Raw genomic sequence first — 12,431 nt, 5'->3', positions numbered from 1 at the left:
AATCAACCTTGGAATTAAGCACTACGGTCCTCCACTTTCTGCATTTCTGCAGGGAAATAAACTATCTGCACCTAAAGAAAGTGCTTAATAAGCCCCGCTGCCTGACGCGCAACTCCGCAGATCAGCAGCCCGGTTGACGTCGTTCGACTTCCAGGACACGGAACTTATATCTCTCCTGCTCTTTGTGCGAACTCGATCTCCTCTGCCAGTACCCATGCTTATATGACATTAACTGGCAATGCCTATTGCCTCCTTGACGGGCGTGGCCATCTAGTTCTCCCGCCCTTTCCCCGGCCCCGACAAACGAACAGCGTGAGATCCAATGCCTCCGGCAGATGATACCCCACACGAGACGCCCCAGAAGCACAACTCTCCAGCGAACTATTCAGATGGCGGCTCATACCGGCGAGGGGGCGTCGCAGTGAGCGATGGTCGACCGAGTGGGGAGCTGGAGGGGAGTACGTTGGGGAGTGGCTCTCGCGACGGGGATCGAAGGACTCCCGCTCAGCGAAGGACTCAAAGCTCTGGTGGATTCTTGTTGGACTCTTTTCCTCGTTCAAAGAGCTTGAGACTTCCCACGCACCACGCTAGGTCATCAGAGTCACCGACGGAGAAACGAAGCGTCCCCGAACCCGATATCGTGGTAGCTAAGAAGCGATCGCGCTTCCCATGGAGTCGACATAAGAACTCGCCTTCTAAGCCGGCGACTGCTGCTGCTGCCATCTCAGATCCAGCACCCAATGAGCAGGCTTCGGCATCTTCCATTCACGACCGACAATCTAGAACCTCGTCGCAGACTGAGTCCGGCCCAAATGACACTGCCGAGCAAGCTGCGCCGGGGTTGGATAGGGACTCTATACAAATTGTCAACCTGGCATTGAACCTTAATGAGTCCAGGAGGCGGAATACATCCGGGCTGCCCTTGGCTTCAGGCGGACGGAAACCATTGTCTATAGCTCAACCAGCTCCAGGGCCCATCGATCATCACATGCCGTTGCCGGGAGCACATGGGTCTCAACGGGATTCTTCATACCACGATTATAAACAATCATCTACGAATGACCTTTCGCCTAATCCTGGCCAATCTCCAGTTATCAATTTATTGCCCGCCACTGTGCGGAATGACCACCGTGCCTATGAATTCTCCGAGAGCACTCTCGCTCGGGCAGAACGAGCTCGGCGTCATTTCGAATTATTTGATCAATATTTGCGATTGCTACCTTCGTTACCCCCACTTCGAACCCCTCCAGCTGCGAAGGAGATTGACTCTCCATATCCCATGGGCGGCACCGCATCCACGAACCGAGACTATAATCCACTGCAAATGATTCGCAACAGGAGAGTCCGCTATCGAGAAAAGTGCCCGATTGACGCGGCGGCAGAGGGTTGGCATAACGTTGAGAAAGTCCACGACTGGGTCAGCGCCATAGAGGACAAATATAGTCTCAAGACACTCGACTCAACACAATCTGTCAAGCTCCCCTCTTTTCAACATGGCCAAAGAACTGCCTCTCATTACCAGGATGAAGATTGGGATGCGACTAACTCTCCTTCCGCCAGTCTACGGCGCGTCAGCCGCACCAACAGTATCAAGGCCCCTCGGCTACGCATGGATTGGAGGATTTCCCCAGAGGAACTTTTGGCCGATGCAGCCTGGGCAGAAGATATTGAAAACAAGACGAAGATTGTCGATAAAGATGGCAACCGGCTCTACCCGGATTTGACCGAGCTAGAGGTGGTAGACCCCGGTGCAGAAAAACAACGATTGTCAGTTGACACCGGACATGCCCAAGAAGAAGAGCAGTCATCGCGTCATACCTCGTGGTCGAGCTCTCGCCCTGCGCAATCACACGAATTCAAAAGCGTTAGACGAGGCCGCAACAGAAGCCGATACCACTCCCACTCCCACAGCGCACGGAGCCGAAGCGGCTCTATCTCGCCCAAGCATTCGCGTTGGGATAAGGTACGGCTACGCTCGGGCAGTGCTGCAAGTGAGTCTAGTTCTGACCGGCGCAAGTCTTCGGAGCGAAAAAATCGGATTTGGGATCACACACGCAAAAGCACAGAGTTATCTACTGAAAGAAACCAACGAAACTCCTCGGGTTCGCGGGTATCTCGGGGCAAATCGCCAGCAGGTGCTTTGCATCTCGAAAAGACCAAGTCCCAGTTGCCCGACCCTCTCTCCATTAATACGAAATCAAGTCGGCCGCACAGGAAAGCGTCATTCTCTTCGGCCGGCAGTATTGATGATCGAATCAATCCCAGAATGTCGATGGAAGGAATGGATAGCACCGCTCCCAATTCTCCGGCCAATGCCAGTTATTTCCCCAGCATAGCTGTCAATCTATCTCCACCTTCCAGTCGGTCCCCTTCGCCAGCCAAAAAGGGTCTTCGACACAAGATTGTGACTCGGCATGAGCGGAGTAAGAGCAAACACGGTGATAGGGAGCTTCGAGAACACGAAGATGAGAGCCTAGATGTGATAGCTGAATCGCACCACGCTCTGACACCACCTTCCGAGTATGCTGAGCACGCCGCGAGTTCATCGAAGCTGGAGCCTAGTCCACTCCCAGATGTTGTATCCTCCTCGTACTTTGACGAGCATGGTATAACCGATGGCCAACGGGCTGACAGTTTCCCCAGAGGAAGAAAAGGCCAACACCTCCCAGAATCTAAGCTGCGCGGCATTTTCAAGGGACCTGGTCGGATAGCTGAGCTTGTCGGCAACGAAGTCTCCAAGGTTGGCGATCTTGTATTCAAGAAGGACCAGGGCGTGGATTCTCGCAAGTCTTCATCTGCATCCACTATTGCTTCAGACTCCAGCGACTCCGAGGATGATGGAAAGAAAACGGACAAGCGATCTGGACCCAAGGGACTGCTACGACGCTTGCCAACCCTTGGCGATGAACCCGGCCGTCTCGTTCGCCGCGACTTTGATAAGGGTACGCCAAACAGGAGCTTCATCGGGTCACTGCCGAGTTTCACGTCGCCTTTGCGACAGGATGAGCGCAATGAATCGGTCAATGCCACTGATTATGGCACTAGCCCACGCGAGCGCACTTACACGTCCAGGAAACAAGATGATCAAGATACCCCACCAAGACCTGGTCTCACTCGAAGCAGAACATTGGATTTCAGCCCGACACTAGGTTCGAACCGCAGCCGCGTGAAGCGACTTGCTATCAGAGACCAATCCGTCCCCTTCGGTCTCACTCGACCACCTGTAACTGGCCTCGCGCAAGCGCGAGCATCACCTGGGCCTGCAAAAAGCGGACGACCCGGCCTTTCAAGCGCGACTCGCGCGTGGAGTATATCGGACCGCAGTCTGCACACCCTCAATGACTCTGGTGTCCCCGGCAAGACAGAAGTGGAGCGTACCCGAGTCCTCCTCTTATCCTCTGGTATCAAAGCACGAGAGATCACGCGACGAGCCCACAGCGTCCGTGAACCACCTCCACACTGGCTTCAAAATGCCTTCGGCCCCAGCGCATCTGTTCCCCGCGTCGTCCGGATCGACGAGTTCGACCTCGCTGCGCAAAATCTACTCCGCCGCTTCGAAAACACGCAATATTCCTTCCAGCAATCGATGCACCACTTCACTACATCCACCTCGGCCCCTCTCCGCTCTCAACTCAAGGAACTCGAGAACCTGGTTAATCAGTCACTCACACCACGCGTCCGAGCAACAGCCGACGATGCAGAAGACATGTGCGTCCAGCTGAACACCACAAGCACACTTGCTGTGAAATCACTCAGTGACGCGCTAGACCGTGGTCTTCGAAAGCGCCGCCGCCGATTCCGCTGGCTACGTCGGACTGGCTTTGTGGTGCTGGAGTGGACGCTGGTTGGTGTTTTGTGGTGGGTGTGGTTGATCGTCATGGCGTTCAAACTCTTGCGTGGTGTCTTCCGCGGAGTCATTTCCAGTGCGAGATGGATTTTGTGGCTCTAGTTGGGTGGATGCAGACATGCGTATATGTTTACATGCTTGCATTCATGCATGATGCACCTCGTCTTTCTATTCTCCCCTTGTTTTTACATATTACACTTCCGTTGACGCCTCCGCTCAGCCTCTCATAGCGTGCACATATACCCTGTTTCCAGCCTGTTGGTGCAGGCTACCCATTCTTCTTTCGAGGACGATTCTTATGTATTTTAATCAGTATTCCATTTCACGGCTACGAGCGTGTAATTATAACTAATGATATATCTATAATTAATTTTAAGCAGGTTACAAACTTGAACTAGTTGTATAGTCCTTACTTACGTCCGACTCTTTGGTTTTTATCAAGTTGCGGAATGAATACGGGTAATAACAGGCCACTTTCAAAGCCAGGCGTCCCTCTACATTCTGATGCGACATTTAGAGAGATAGAGAGAGGGGGGAATGTATTGTACTCTGCTTGTCAGCTCCGTGGAGGAGATATTCCACTCGGAGTCACAGACGGCCGCTAAACTCGCCGTTGGGGTGTCTAATATACATGAATTACTTCCAACGCTTGCCAGCTAACCACATGTTTCAAGTCCATCCCACGTAGAACCGTCCACTTGTATTGCCGCCGCTGCCACGCTGTATTGTTCCCGTCGTATGAGATTGGTGGGAGATTGTCCGCGTTGAATTCGACTCGTTCCACCACCATCCGGGTCTTCTCCGGAGGAGAGCGCGAAGAAGGACAAGGAGATGGAGAATTTGGATATGCATACACGAATCAGTAGATATCCAGGCCCAAAATGAAGTAGTAAGATCAAGTTAACTCACCTCGAGGAATGCCAAAGGCTTCCTTCTTTTCCCACCGTCGCGTCTTAGGGCAACTCTTTGGTTGGATCGCTGGACACCTTCCTTCCGCGGGGTGAGGAAATTCGACCCGACAGGATCAAACCTCAGGGAACAATTGTTCACGCGGCGGAGATACAAGCAGATGTCGGGCACCTTGCGGTGAGTGCGTCGGTAGAGGCCCCCGAAGGGACGAGTATGCGCCCTCGACGACGGTGATTCCCACCCACCCCCCAGTAGTCCCTTTCCCCTGTACACCAGCTTCCGGGATTCAAAGCCAGGACATTCCGGCCACGACAGGCAAGCCTGTCGTTTTGGGACTCGGGTGCGAGAGAGTCTCCAAGGCATAGGCACCGCACCACTGGGTCAGGTCTTTAGATCCTGCCAATTCAGCCCACAGAAGACAACCTTTGGAGAGGTAGTCAAAGATCCCCCAGAGCCACAACGAAAACCTTTAGGAAGGAAGCCGTATGGGAAAGAGAAGGAGAGAGAGAGGAAGTGCGAGGAGAAGTGAGAGAAGCGATCTATATAGGGCAAGGAAAGCCAGTGATTGGCCAGTGATCGGCCAGTGAATAGCGCGGGTGTCTGAAGGCCAGTGGGCCTCGAGGCCTGAGGCAAACACATACAAACAGAGCAGATCTTAGGTGGGAAGCTACTAGAGTACCCTATATGGGATCGATAGAATAGATGGGACTCTCTGGTTCTTGCTATATCTTGCTATATCTTGCTATGTCTTGCTATGTACTGGGCAAGTACCGCCATAGTGCCGAAGACCCCGGACCCACCACCACCACTCCAAATAATTTTGGTTTCTTTGCTAGGCAATGATGATAATCCTTTGCTCACGAACTTAAAGGCAGTTACCAAGTAATTCTATTAATTCTTTGTTGACTTTGATGCTGTTTGAGCTATTCTGAGACTCTTTGTCTCAATAAACAATGCGCGCCCAACCTGACCAAAGGTATAAATTATCCGTAAATGCCATAGTTCCCCATTCTGAATCAAAACTTGAAGACTACCTGACTGGACGGCCAGTAAAAGGATAACTAGTAAAAGTAACAGACACAAGTAGGAGTGTGAAAATGTGCGAGCGAGAGATGAGCGAGGTAAGTCTTTGCCGTTGCTCTTGATCCGATTGGGAAACTGACATACGCGCACGCAGGGAATCGATTTTGACTCCATGTCTAAAAAAAAAAAGCTACCGAGGAAGCCTCTATTGTCTGGACCTATAACAAGGTCCTAATCTTCATGCAGGTCCTCCGATGGTGGGTCGAGAATAAAGTTCCTGCTAGCCAGATGGGAATCTTCCTCGTCGAGGTCCTCTACCGAACGGACACACACACATGAATAACCGTGTGACGAAGTTGGTCGATAATGGTGAGACTTACGGAAACGTCGCAAAGGCTGTCCCTCAATACTATCAGATCCGCGATGAGAGGTATCGCCCGCTTTGGACAAGACTTCTCTCCGGTGACCCAGATCTTCGCCCTGAACTCGAGCATGCTCCTTTGAATGGCAACGACTTTTCAGAGACACATTTGAGAAAATCTGTAATATCGCAGATCCATGATGAATTGATCATTTTTGCCCCAAAGCCTGTTCGACCTGTTCATTGGCCGTTCTGGCCTAGCGATGCGGAGTTAGAATCCGCTGCCGACTATCAAAGACGGTACAAGAACAACATTTTCAAAGGAGAAGATTATAGTGATGGTACTATTAATTACCATTGGAGGGCCGTGGCGGGCCAGACTATCATTCCAGACGAAGGACATTTACTTGTAAGTATGACTGCCCATCCTAATACACATATCTACACATTCCATTAATACACACGTACAGGTTATGACCTTTTCTCTACGCTCCTTGAGCTATCGCTACCTCTATCACCACTTTTTTTGCTCTCCCCTGCCCTTTGGGGGGGGGGGGGGGGCGCCATCGCCACCACCGCGCGCGCGCATCACTTCGTCCCGCTGCCACCAGCGGCCACCACCACCACAACAACATCCTTTCATGACCACTTCGTCGAAACAGCATCTACTTCCTTTCTCGGGCACCGCCCTCACGGCGCTCGCAACCACCATCGGCGCACTTCGCCTCATCTCTCACTTCCGGCCCGCGGCCACCTCCACCACCTTTCGTTCCTACCGATTGTGGCTCTCTAACTACTGCTTCCGCGGCCCAACTGCTGCTCTCGCGGCCTCGCTGCCCTTCGCGGCCTCACTGCCCCTTGCGATCTCGCTGCGTAATCAACATGCACCATTCCTCAACAGCTAACGCCGGCACCAACCACTAACGCCGTCCAACTCTATAGCCAACGTCGGCTCATGCATCAACGACTAACGCTACACGTACGCCTCTCTGCATCAATAGTACGGCAGGGGCCTACCTAGGTTATCCTGCATCAGCCGTATGGCAGGGGACGCCTACAACAAAAAGAAACTCGTGTTTACCACATTCGGCATTAACGGTATGGTCGAATCGCTTGGTTTCGCGTGTCCGTGGGGGTTGTTAGTAGTCATGTCTCCATAGCTACTACTTCACCTCCGACATACACTTACCAACTACACACAATACAACAATCTACTACACACGTACTACATTCCGTACACGATTCAAGGGGCGTAATAGCATGTTGTATTATCTAGGAACCTACAAGCTGCGGCAAAATTGAGAGACGACCGCATTTCTGCGTCTTTATTATAGGTGCACGAAGGCACCAGGTTAAAACAATAATAATATACATGCCCATGACTGAAACCATCCCGAAGTATTGGGTATGGCAGTAGCATTGTGATCCTTGCGTGCTAAAGTAAAGCAAAGTTCGAAAACAACCCGATTCCGAAACCCATTGTGATATTGAAAAAGCAAAAACCCATCATTTGATCGTCAGTTCGTAAAAAAGAAAAATCAGAAACCCGTCCCCCTATTGTGAGGGCTTCGCCACCCCTGTCATGTGTTAGCCAATCTGTATAAGGTATGCCATACGCTATAGAAAACTGGTGACTTACGGAGGTGGAGGGGAAGGTCGAAGGCAGAGGCACTGGGAGTTGAGGAGGCCAGGGCCGGGGCCGGGGCCACAGCAGGAGTGGCTTGCTGGCTGGGGCTTCCAAGGAAGCCCGGCAAAATACCGCTGGGCTATAATTCTGTTAGACATGCAGGATATCCGTCGTATGTTCATGAATGAGATAACTTACCATTTCTGCCCAAGACCCTACCATAATATAGTAGGTACTAGTGTTGCCGACCGAGGGTGCACCCCCACCATTAGCGATTATGGGTCCACCGTGACCCTGGCCGTGGCGTTGTTTATAGTTACCACCACGACCGCGACCAGGATACGAGCCCCGACCAGAGCCACGGTGGCCCTTCTCCCTTTCACCCCCCTCCTCCTCCTTCTTCTTTTTCTTCTCCTCCTCGATCTTCTTCTTCTTTTCTTTCTTCTTCTCTGTCTTCTTTTCCTTCTGCCTTTCTTTCCAGGCAGCCTTCTGCTCGTCGGTCAAGCTCTGGATGTTCGCCTTTCGGCGCTGGCATCTCGACTTCTTCTTCAATGCCACAGGTACCCGTGTCAGCCTCTAATTGAGATGAAAAGACACAGGGTCAACTCACGGTGGAGGGAGCAGTGGTCTATACACACATACGTCAGACTTCAATTGGTATAAAAGGACATGGGGTAAACTCACGGCAGATGCGGGGGCGGTGGTCTACACACACACATATGTCAACCTTCAATTGGTATAAAAGGACATGGGGTAGACTCACGGCAGATGCGGGGGCGGTGGTCTACACACACACATACGTCAGCCTTCAATCGATATAAGAGGATATGGGGTAAACTCACGGTGGGTGGGGGGGACGGTGGTCTACACACACACATATGTCAGCCTTCAATCGATATAAAAGGACATGGGGTGAAACTCACGGCAGACGGGGTGGAGGTGGCCTACAGTGTATACACACACACACACACATATGTCAGCCCTCAATTGGGTGAAAGAACATGGAATGTACTTACACCAGCAGGCCCACCACTCATAGTGGTGTCCTGTGGGGATGACGCCCTGTTGCATTGTCAGTATCAAAATCCGTGAATAAATCATGCAGATTCAACTTACATCAGGAAAGAGGGAACAGTCAAGGTAAGGGTGTGCGCAGAGGAGAGAAGAGAAAGTGGAAGTGTGTAGGTTGGCTGGACAGTAAACATAGTCCTACTACTAACTACTATGTACTTCGTACTCGGCACGCTAACGCGTCGGCGCGCCGATCACCACGGTTGTGCGGTCCACATGATTGGCTCGCATAGCTACCGCCCCACATTGGCTGATTTCATTGGTTCGCATACACCTGTCAATTCATACAGTAACGAGATGTTCTATATTGTGGGTGCTCGGCTGGAGGAGCTAGAATGGTACGCTTTGAAGGTATTGGTGGTAGATATGATTTCTTTAGCTTGCGTCTAAAGCTAACTAAATATGGACATGGACGCTCCTAGTCAGCTGACCGGGGGGTGTTTGATAATGGGTAGCAACACCGCCGCATTTTGGAAAGGCGACGCCCTCGTTGAAAGAAAAGATCGAAGTGATCGTCCCCGGCAAAGGGAGCAACTCGCCGAGTGACACCGCGCAGAGTTCGCTCAGCGGCACTCCCGGTACAAACACGCCGGGCCCCGGCAACCAGTGTTAGCACTGGCGTGGAATCGGATGCGAAAAAACCTAGAAAGGTATCCAGTGCCCGGAAGGAGATTCAGCGAATCGCTGCCAATGCCAGAACTAGAATTCTGCAGGCCCCGAACGTGGTAAGAAAATATCAGCATCTGCCATGTCAGCCGCCAACACTCAGGACGATGCGGCTCTGGCCGAGGCACTCCAGCAGGAGGAATACTCGTACATGACATCGGTTCTAAAAAAGCAAAATGTATCGATAAATGAGGTCCAAAGATTCAGGTCCAGGGCTTCCTTGGCGATGTTTCCAGAAGCCCCCTGCTCCGCCAAGTCGTTGTCCGTCATCCTTTCCATCGTAGCTCCGATATATGCCAAGGCTTCTCCGACTCGAAGCTGGTATGCAGATCGTAGGGCTTCCCGATATCGATACCACTCGAGGGGGATTTCCGTGCAAAAGACTTCGATGGCATCCAGGTCATCCCTCCACTCGTGCGTGGGGGTTGGGAGCTGGCTGCTAAGCGGGAGAGTGCGTCCGTAATCTTGTTCGACTTCCCAGGCCAATGGAAGACTTTCATACGGAATTGTTGTAGGTATTGGAAAGCTCCGACTAGACGTAAGCTTAGCTTGTCGGAAGCCACTGAATTTAGTTAGACACCGAAGTTGATAGCTGTCATCGCGCTGTGATCGGTGTATATCACGACCGGATTTGATGCTGGGCAAGCTTTGATCAAATGTCTAAGCTTCCGCAAGCCGGTTGGCTATAATTCTGTTAGACATACATCCATCGTGTATTCATAAGGGATATAACTCACCAAATTTGCGAAGGAACCCACAAAAATGTTGTAAGTATATTACCTACAACAGGGGCACTACCCCTATTGGCGATCACGGGCCAACCGCAACTCTGACCTTGGGTGTATCTTGAGATACCGCCACGGCCACGACCACGACCACGATACGAGCCACGACCAGAGCCATGGTGGCCCTGCTTGACGTCCTCCTTCTTCTCCTTCTTCTCCTTCTTCTCCTTCTTCTCCTTCTTCTCCTTCTTCTTCTTCTCTTTCTTTTCCTTCTTCTCCTCCTTCTTCTTCTCCTTCCGAGCAGCAGCCCGGGCGGCCCTCTCCTCCGTAGGCAATTTTGCCAGATTGGCCTTCTAGTCTGGCGCTAGTTTCTTGAGAGCTTCTTTGACACCACAGGTACGCATATCAGCCTTTGGTGAGAGCAAAGGAAAACCGGATGTACTTACGGCCGCTTTCAAGTGGGTTCACGCTCTGTTTGTGCCGGTTAACCCAGTTTCTGGTTGACCGTTTCGTGGGATAGAGGTATCTCCCTTTGAAGCGGCGAGTAATATTACGAAATCATTCTTATTGTCAGAATCCTCATTGACAATAATGCCGGTGTAGGCAATGTCTTGCTTTTTCAGAGAAGCAGACGGCGGTGGTAAACTCGCGGGTAATCGATCAAGCAATTGGGGAATTTTCGGCGTTGGATTCAACCTTCTAGCCTTCAACTGGCTTCATCAGAAGATGACATTCGTCTAGGACCATTGTGTGCTGAATCTAGAAACAGTTAAAGGGTGTTCACGGCAGATGGGGGCTGCATAGGACGTAGCCAATACGCTTCTGGCATGTTAGCCCAGCGCCGTAGGCCACATAATGATATTCGTAATTTACGAAAGGATGTCAATAAAAAGGGCGTACAGCTAACGGGGGTTGGAAGGAAGAAAACACCTGCTCGATACACCGCCGGGGTTGACTTTTAATACCCCATCAGGTTGCTAAGTGACGGGGTGTTGAAAAAGCCACTGGTCCCAGTATTGTTTAGTATTATATTGAAGCTTTGGCAGAATGCGAAAAAGCACTACTTTCTGCCTGTTTTAAAAAATTGACAATGGCCAAAACGCATCGCTTTTTTGCGCAAAAATCAATTAGCGACGGCCAAAATGGTGTAGTAATCCGGTATAAATGTTACTAAATTAACAATACTAGAACTTTAACCTGCACTAAAAATAAAGAAGGAACAAGCGATCTCTGGGAGTACCATATAGTGCCTGTTCTTTGTTCATATACGTTCGATGCCATATCCAGAAGTGGTTAATACACCCCACAAAACAGAGACATACTGGTGCTTGGTATATCGTCAACTTCAAGCCACCTTCATAACAAGCACCGATAACTCAGGGGTAGAGTGAGGATTTGCAGTGTCCTAAGTCGGGCGTTCAAATCGCCCTCGGTGCTTCAACTTTTGCTTCAGGTCTATTGGCCAATTGCATGCGTTTTTTTGGGACTCTTTCGGTCGGCATACTTGGCATCCCTGGGCTGCGGGAGGTCGGCAGTTGCCGGCCACCGATCTGCCGGCCGGCCCCGCCTTGTTTGGCTAAAGCCTTAGGCCAACACCTCAACGTAGGCTGTTCAGGTATATGTAGATACGTCGTTTTCCGTCTGCCCTTGGCAGCTCGGTAGGGGTGGCATCATTCTAGAATACTAGTGGGTTTGGTGTTGATGGCAAAACTCCCTTGGGAATATTAGGACTTTTACTCTTTTTTCTTCATCCAAAATCGTTTGAAAGTCTACAGCACTTGCAATGACTTTTGTTTATATTTCATAGGTACTTTCTCTCTTCGCTCACGAATTCCTGTGGGAAAAGCGATCCTCAGTTCTCCCCTCGTGCGCTTGAGATAATTGTGTCCCCGAAGTCCCGCTCATCGAAGACGAGGATGTGTCCGTTTTGGATGATGCTTATAGAAATTCTTCCGAATGGATTCGGCGACACCCGCCAATCTATCAGTCAGTCAGAGCGTCGAGGCTTTGCGGATAGCTTCTGAAGATGCCTTGTGCGATGTTTTCCTTCTAGGTCGAAAAAATAATTGAGGACATTGAACTGGAAAGACGAAGCGTCGAATCCTTCCTTCTTCAACCTCAAGGAGAAGCTTGAATCAAGCTACCTCATAGAGGGAAATTGACTAGTGTTAATACTTTATTCGGTTTCCCTCATGACTGATC

The 12,431-nt window shown here is 50.9% G+C and overlaps 4 protein-coding genes across 4 annotated transcripts; 3 read left to right on the top strand and 1 right to left on the bottom strand.

Moving 5' to 3' along the window:
- Positions 1-322: 322 nt before the first annotated feature.
- Positions 323-3,949, top strand: N7481_010556 (uncharacterized protein; the record flags this gene model as incomplete). The annotated part of the gene is made up of 1 exon (XM_057269775.1): positions 323-3,949. One exon carries the CDS (start codon positions 323-325, stop codon positions 3,947-3,949), a length of 3,627 nt encoding a protein of 1,208 aa, XP_057116949.1.
- Positions 3,950-6,114: 2,165 nt separating this feature from the next.
- On the top strand, positions 6,115-7,045 carry N7481_010555 (uncharacterized protein; the record flags this gene model as incomplete). The annotated part of the gene is made up of 2 exons (XM_057269774.1): positions 6,115-6,549; positions 6,611-7,045. 2 exons carry the CDS (start codon positions 6,115-6,117, stop codon positions 7,043-7,045), a joined length of 870 nt encoding a protein of 289 aa, XP_057116948.1.
- A 1,946-nt stretch (positions 7,046-8,991) lies between these two features.
- N7481_010554 (uncharacterized protein) lies at positions 8,992-9,451 on the top strand (the record flags this gene model as incomplete). Its single annotated transcript, XM_057269773.1, has 2 exons — positions 8,992-9,189; positions 9,317-9,451. The coding sequence occupies 2 exons, from the start codon at positions 8,992-8,994 to the stop codon at positions 9,449-9,451; spliced, it is 333 nt and encodes a 110-aa protein (XP_057116947.1).
- Positions 9,452-9,603: 152 nt separating this feature from the next.
- N7481_010553 (uncharacterized protein) lies at positions 9,604-10,976 on the bottom strand (the record flags this gene model as incomplete). The annotated part of the gene is made up of 3 exons (XM_057269772.1): positions 9,604-10,066; positions 10,242-10,582; positions 10,974-10,976. The coding sequence occupies 3 exons, from the start codon at positions 10,974-10,976 to the stop codon at positions 9,604-9,606; spliced, it is 807 nt and encodes a 268-aa protein (XP_057116946.1).
- Between the last annotated feature and the right edge of the window lie 1,455 nt (positions 10,977-12,431).

Source organism: Penicillium waksmanii (assembly GCF_028829765.1).
Source record: "Penicillium waksmanii strain IBT 27052 chromosome Unknown utg000009l:1.0-4314994.0:1.0-4318279.0, whole genome shotgun sequence".
In the NCBI taxonomy this organism is placed as follows: Eukaryota; Fungi; Ascomycota; class Eurotiomycetes; order Eurotiales; family Aspergillaceae; genus Penicillium; species Penicillium waksmanii.
This window is presented reverse-complemented; position numbering and strand designations above follow the sequence as displayed.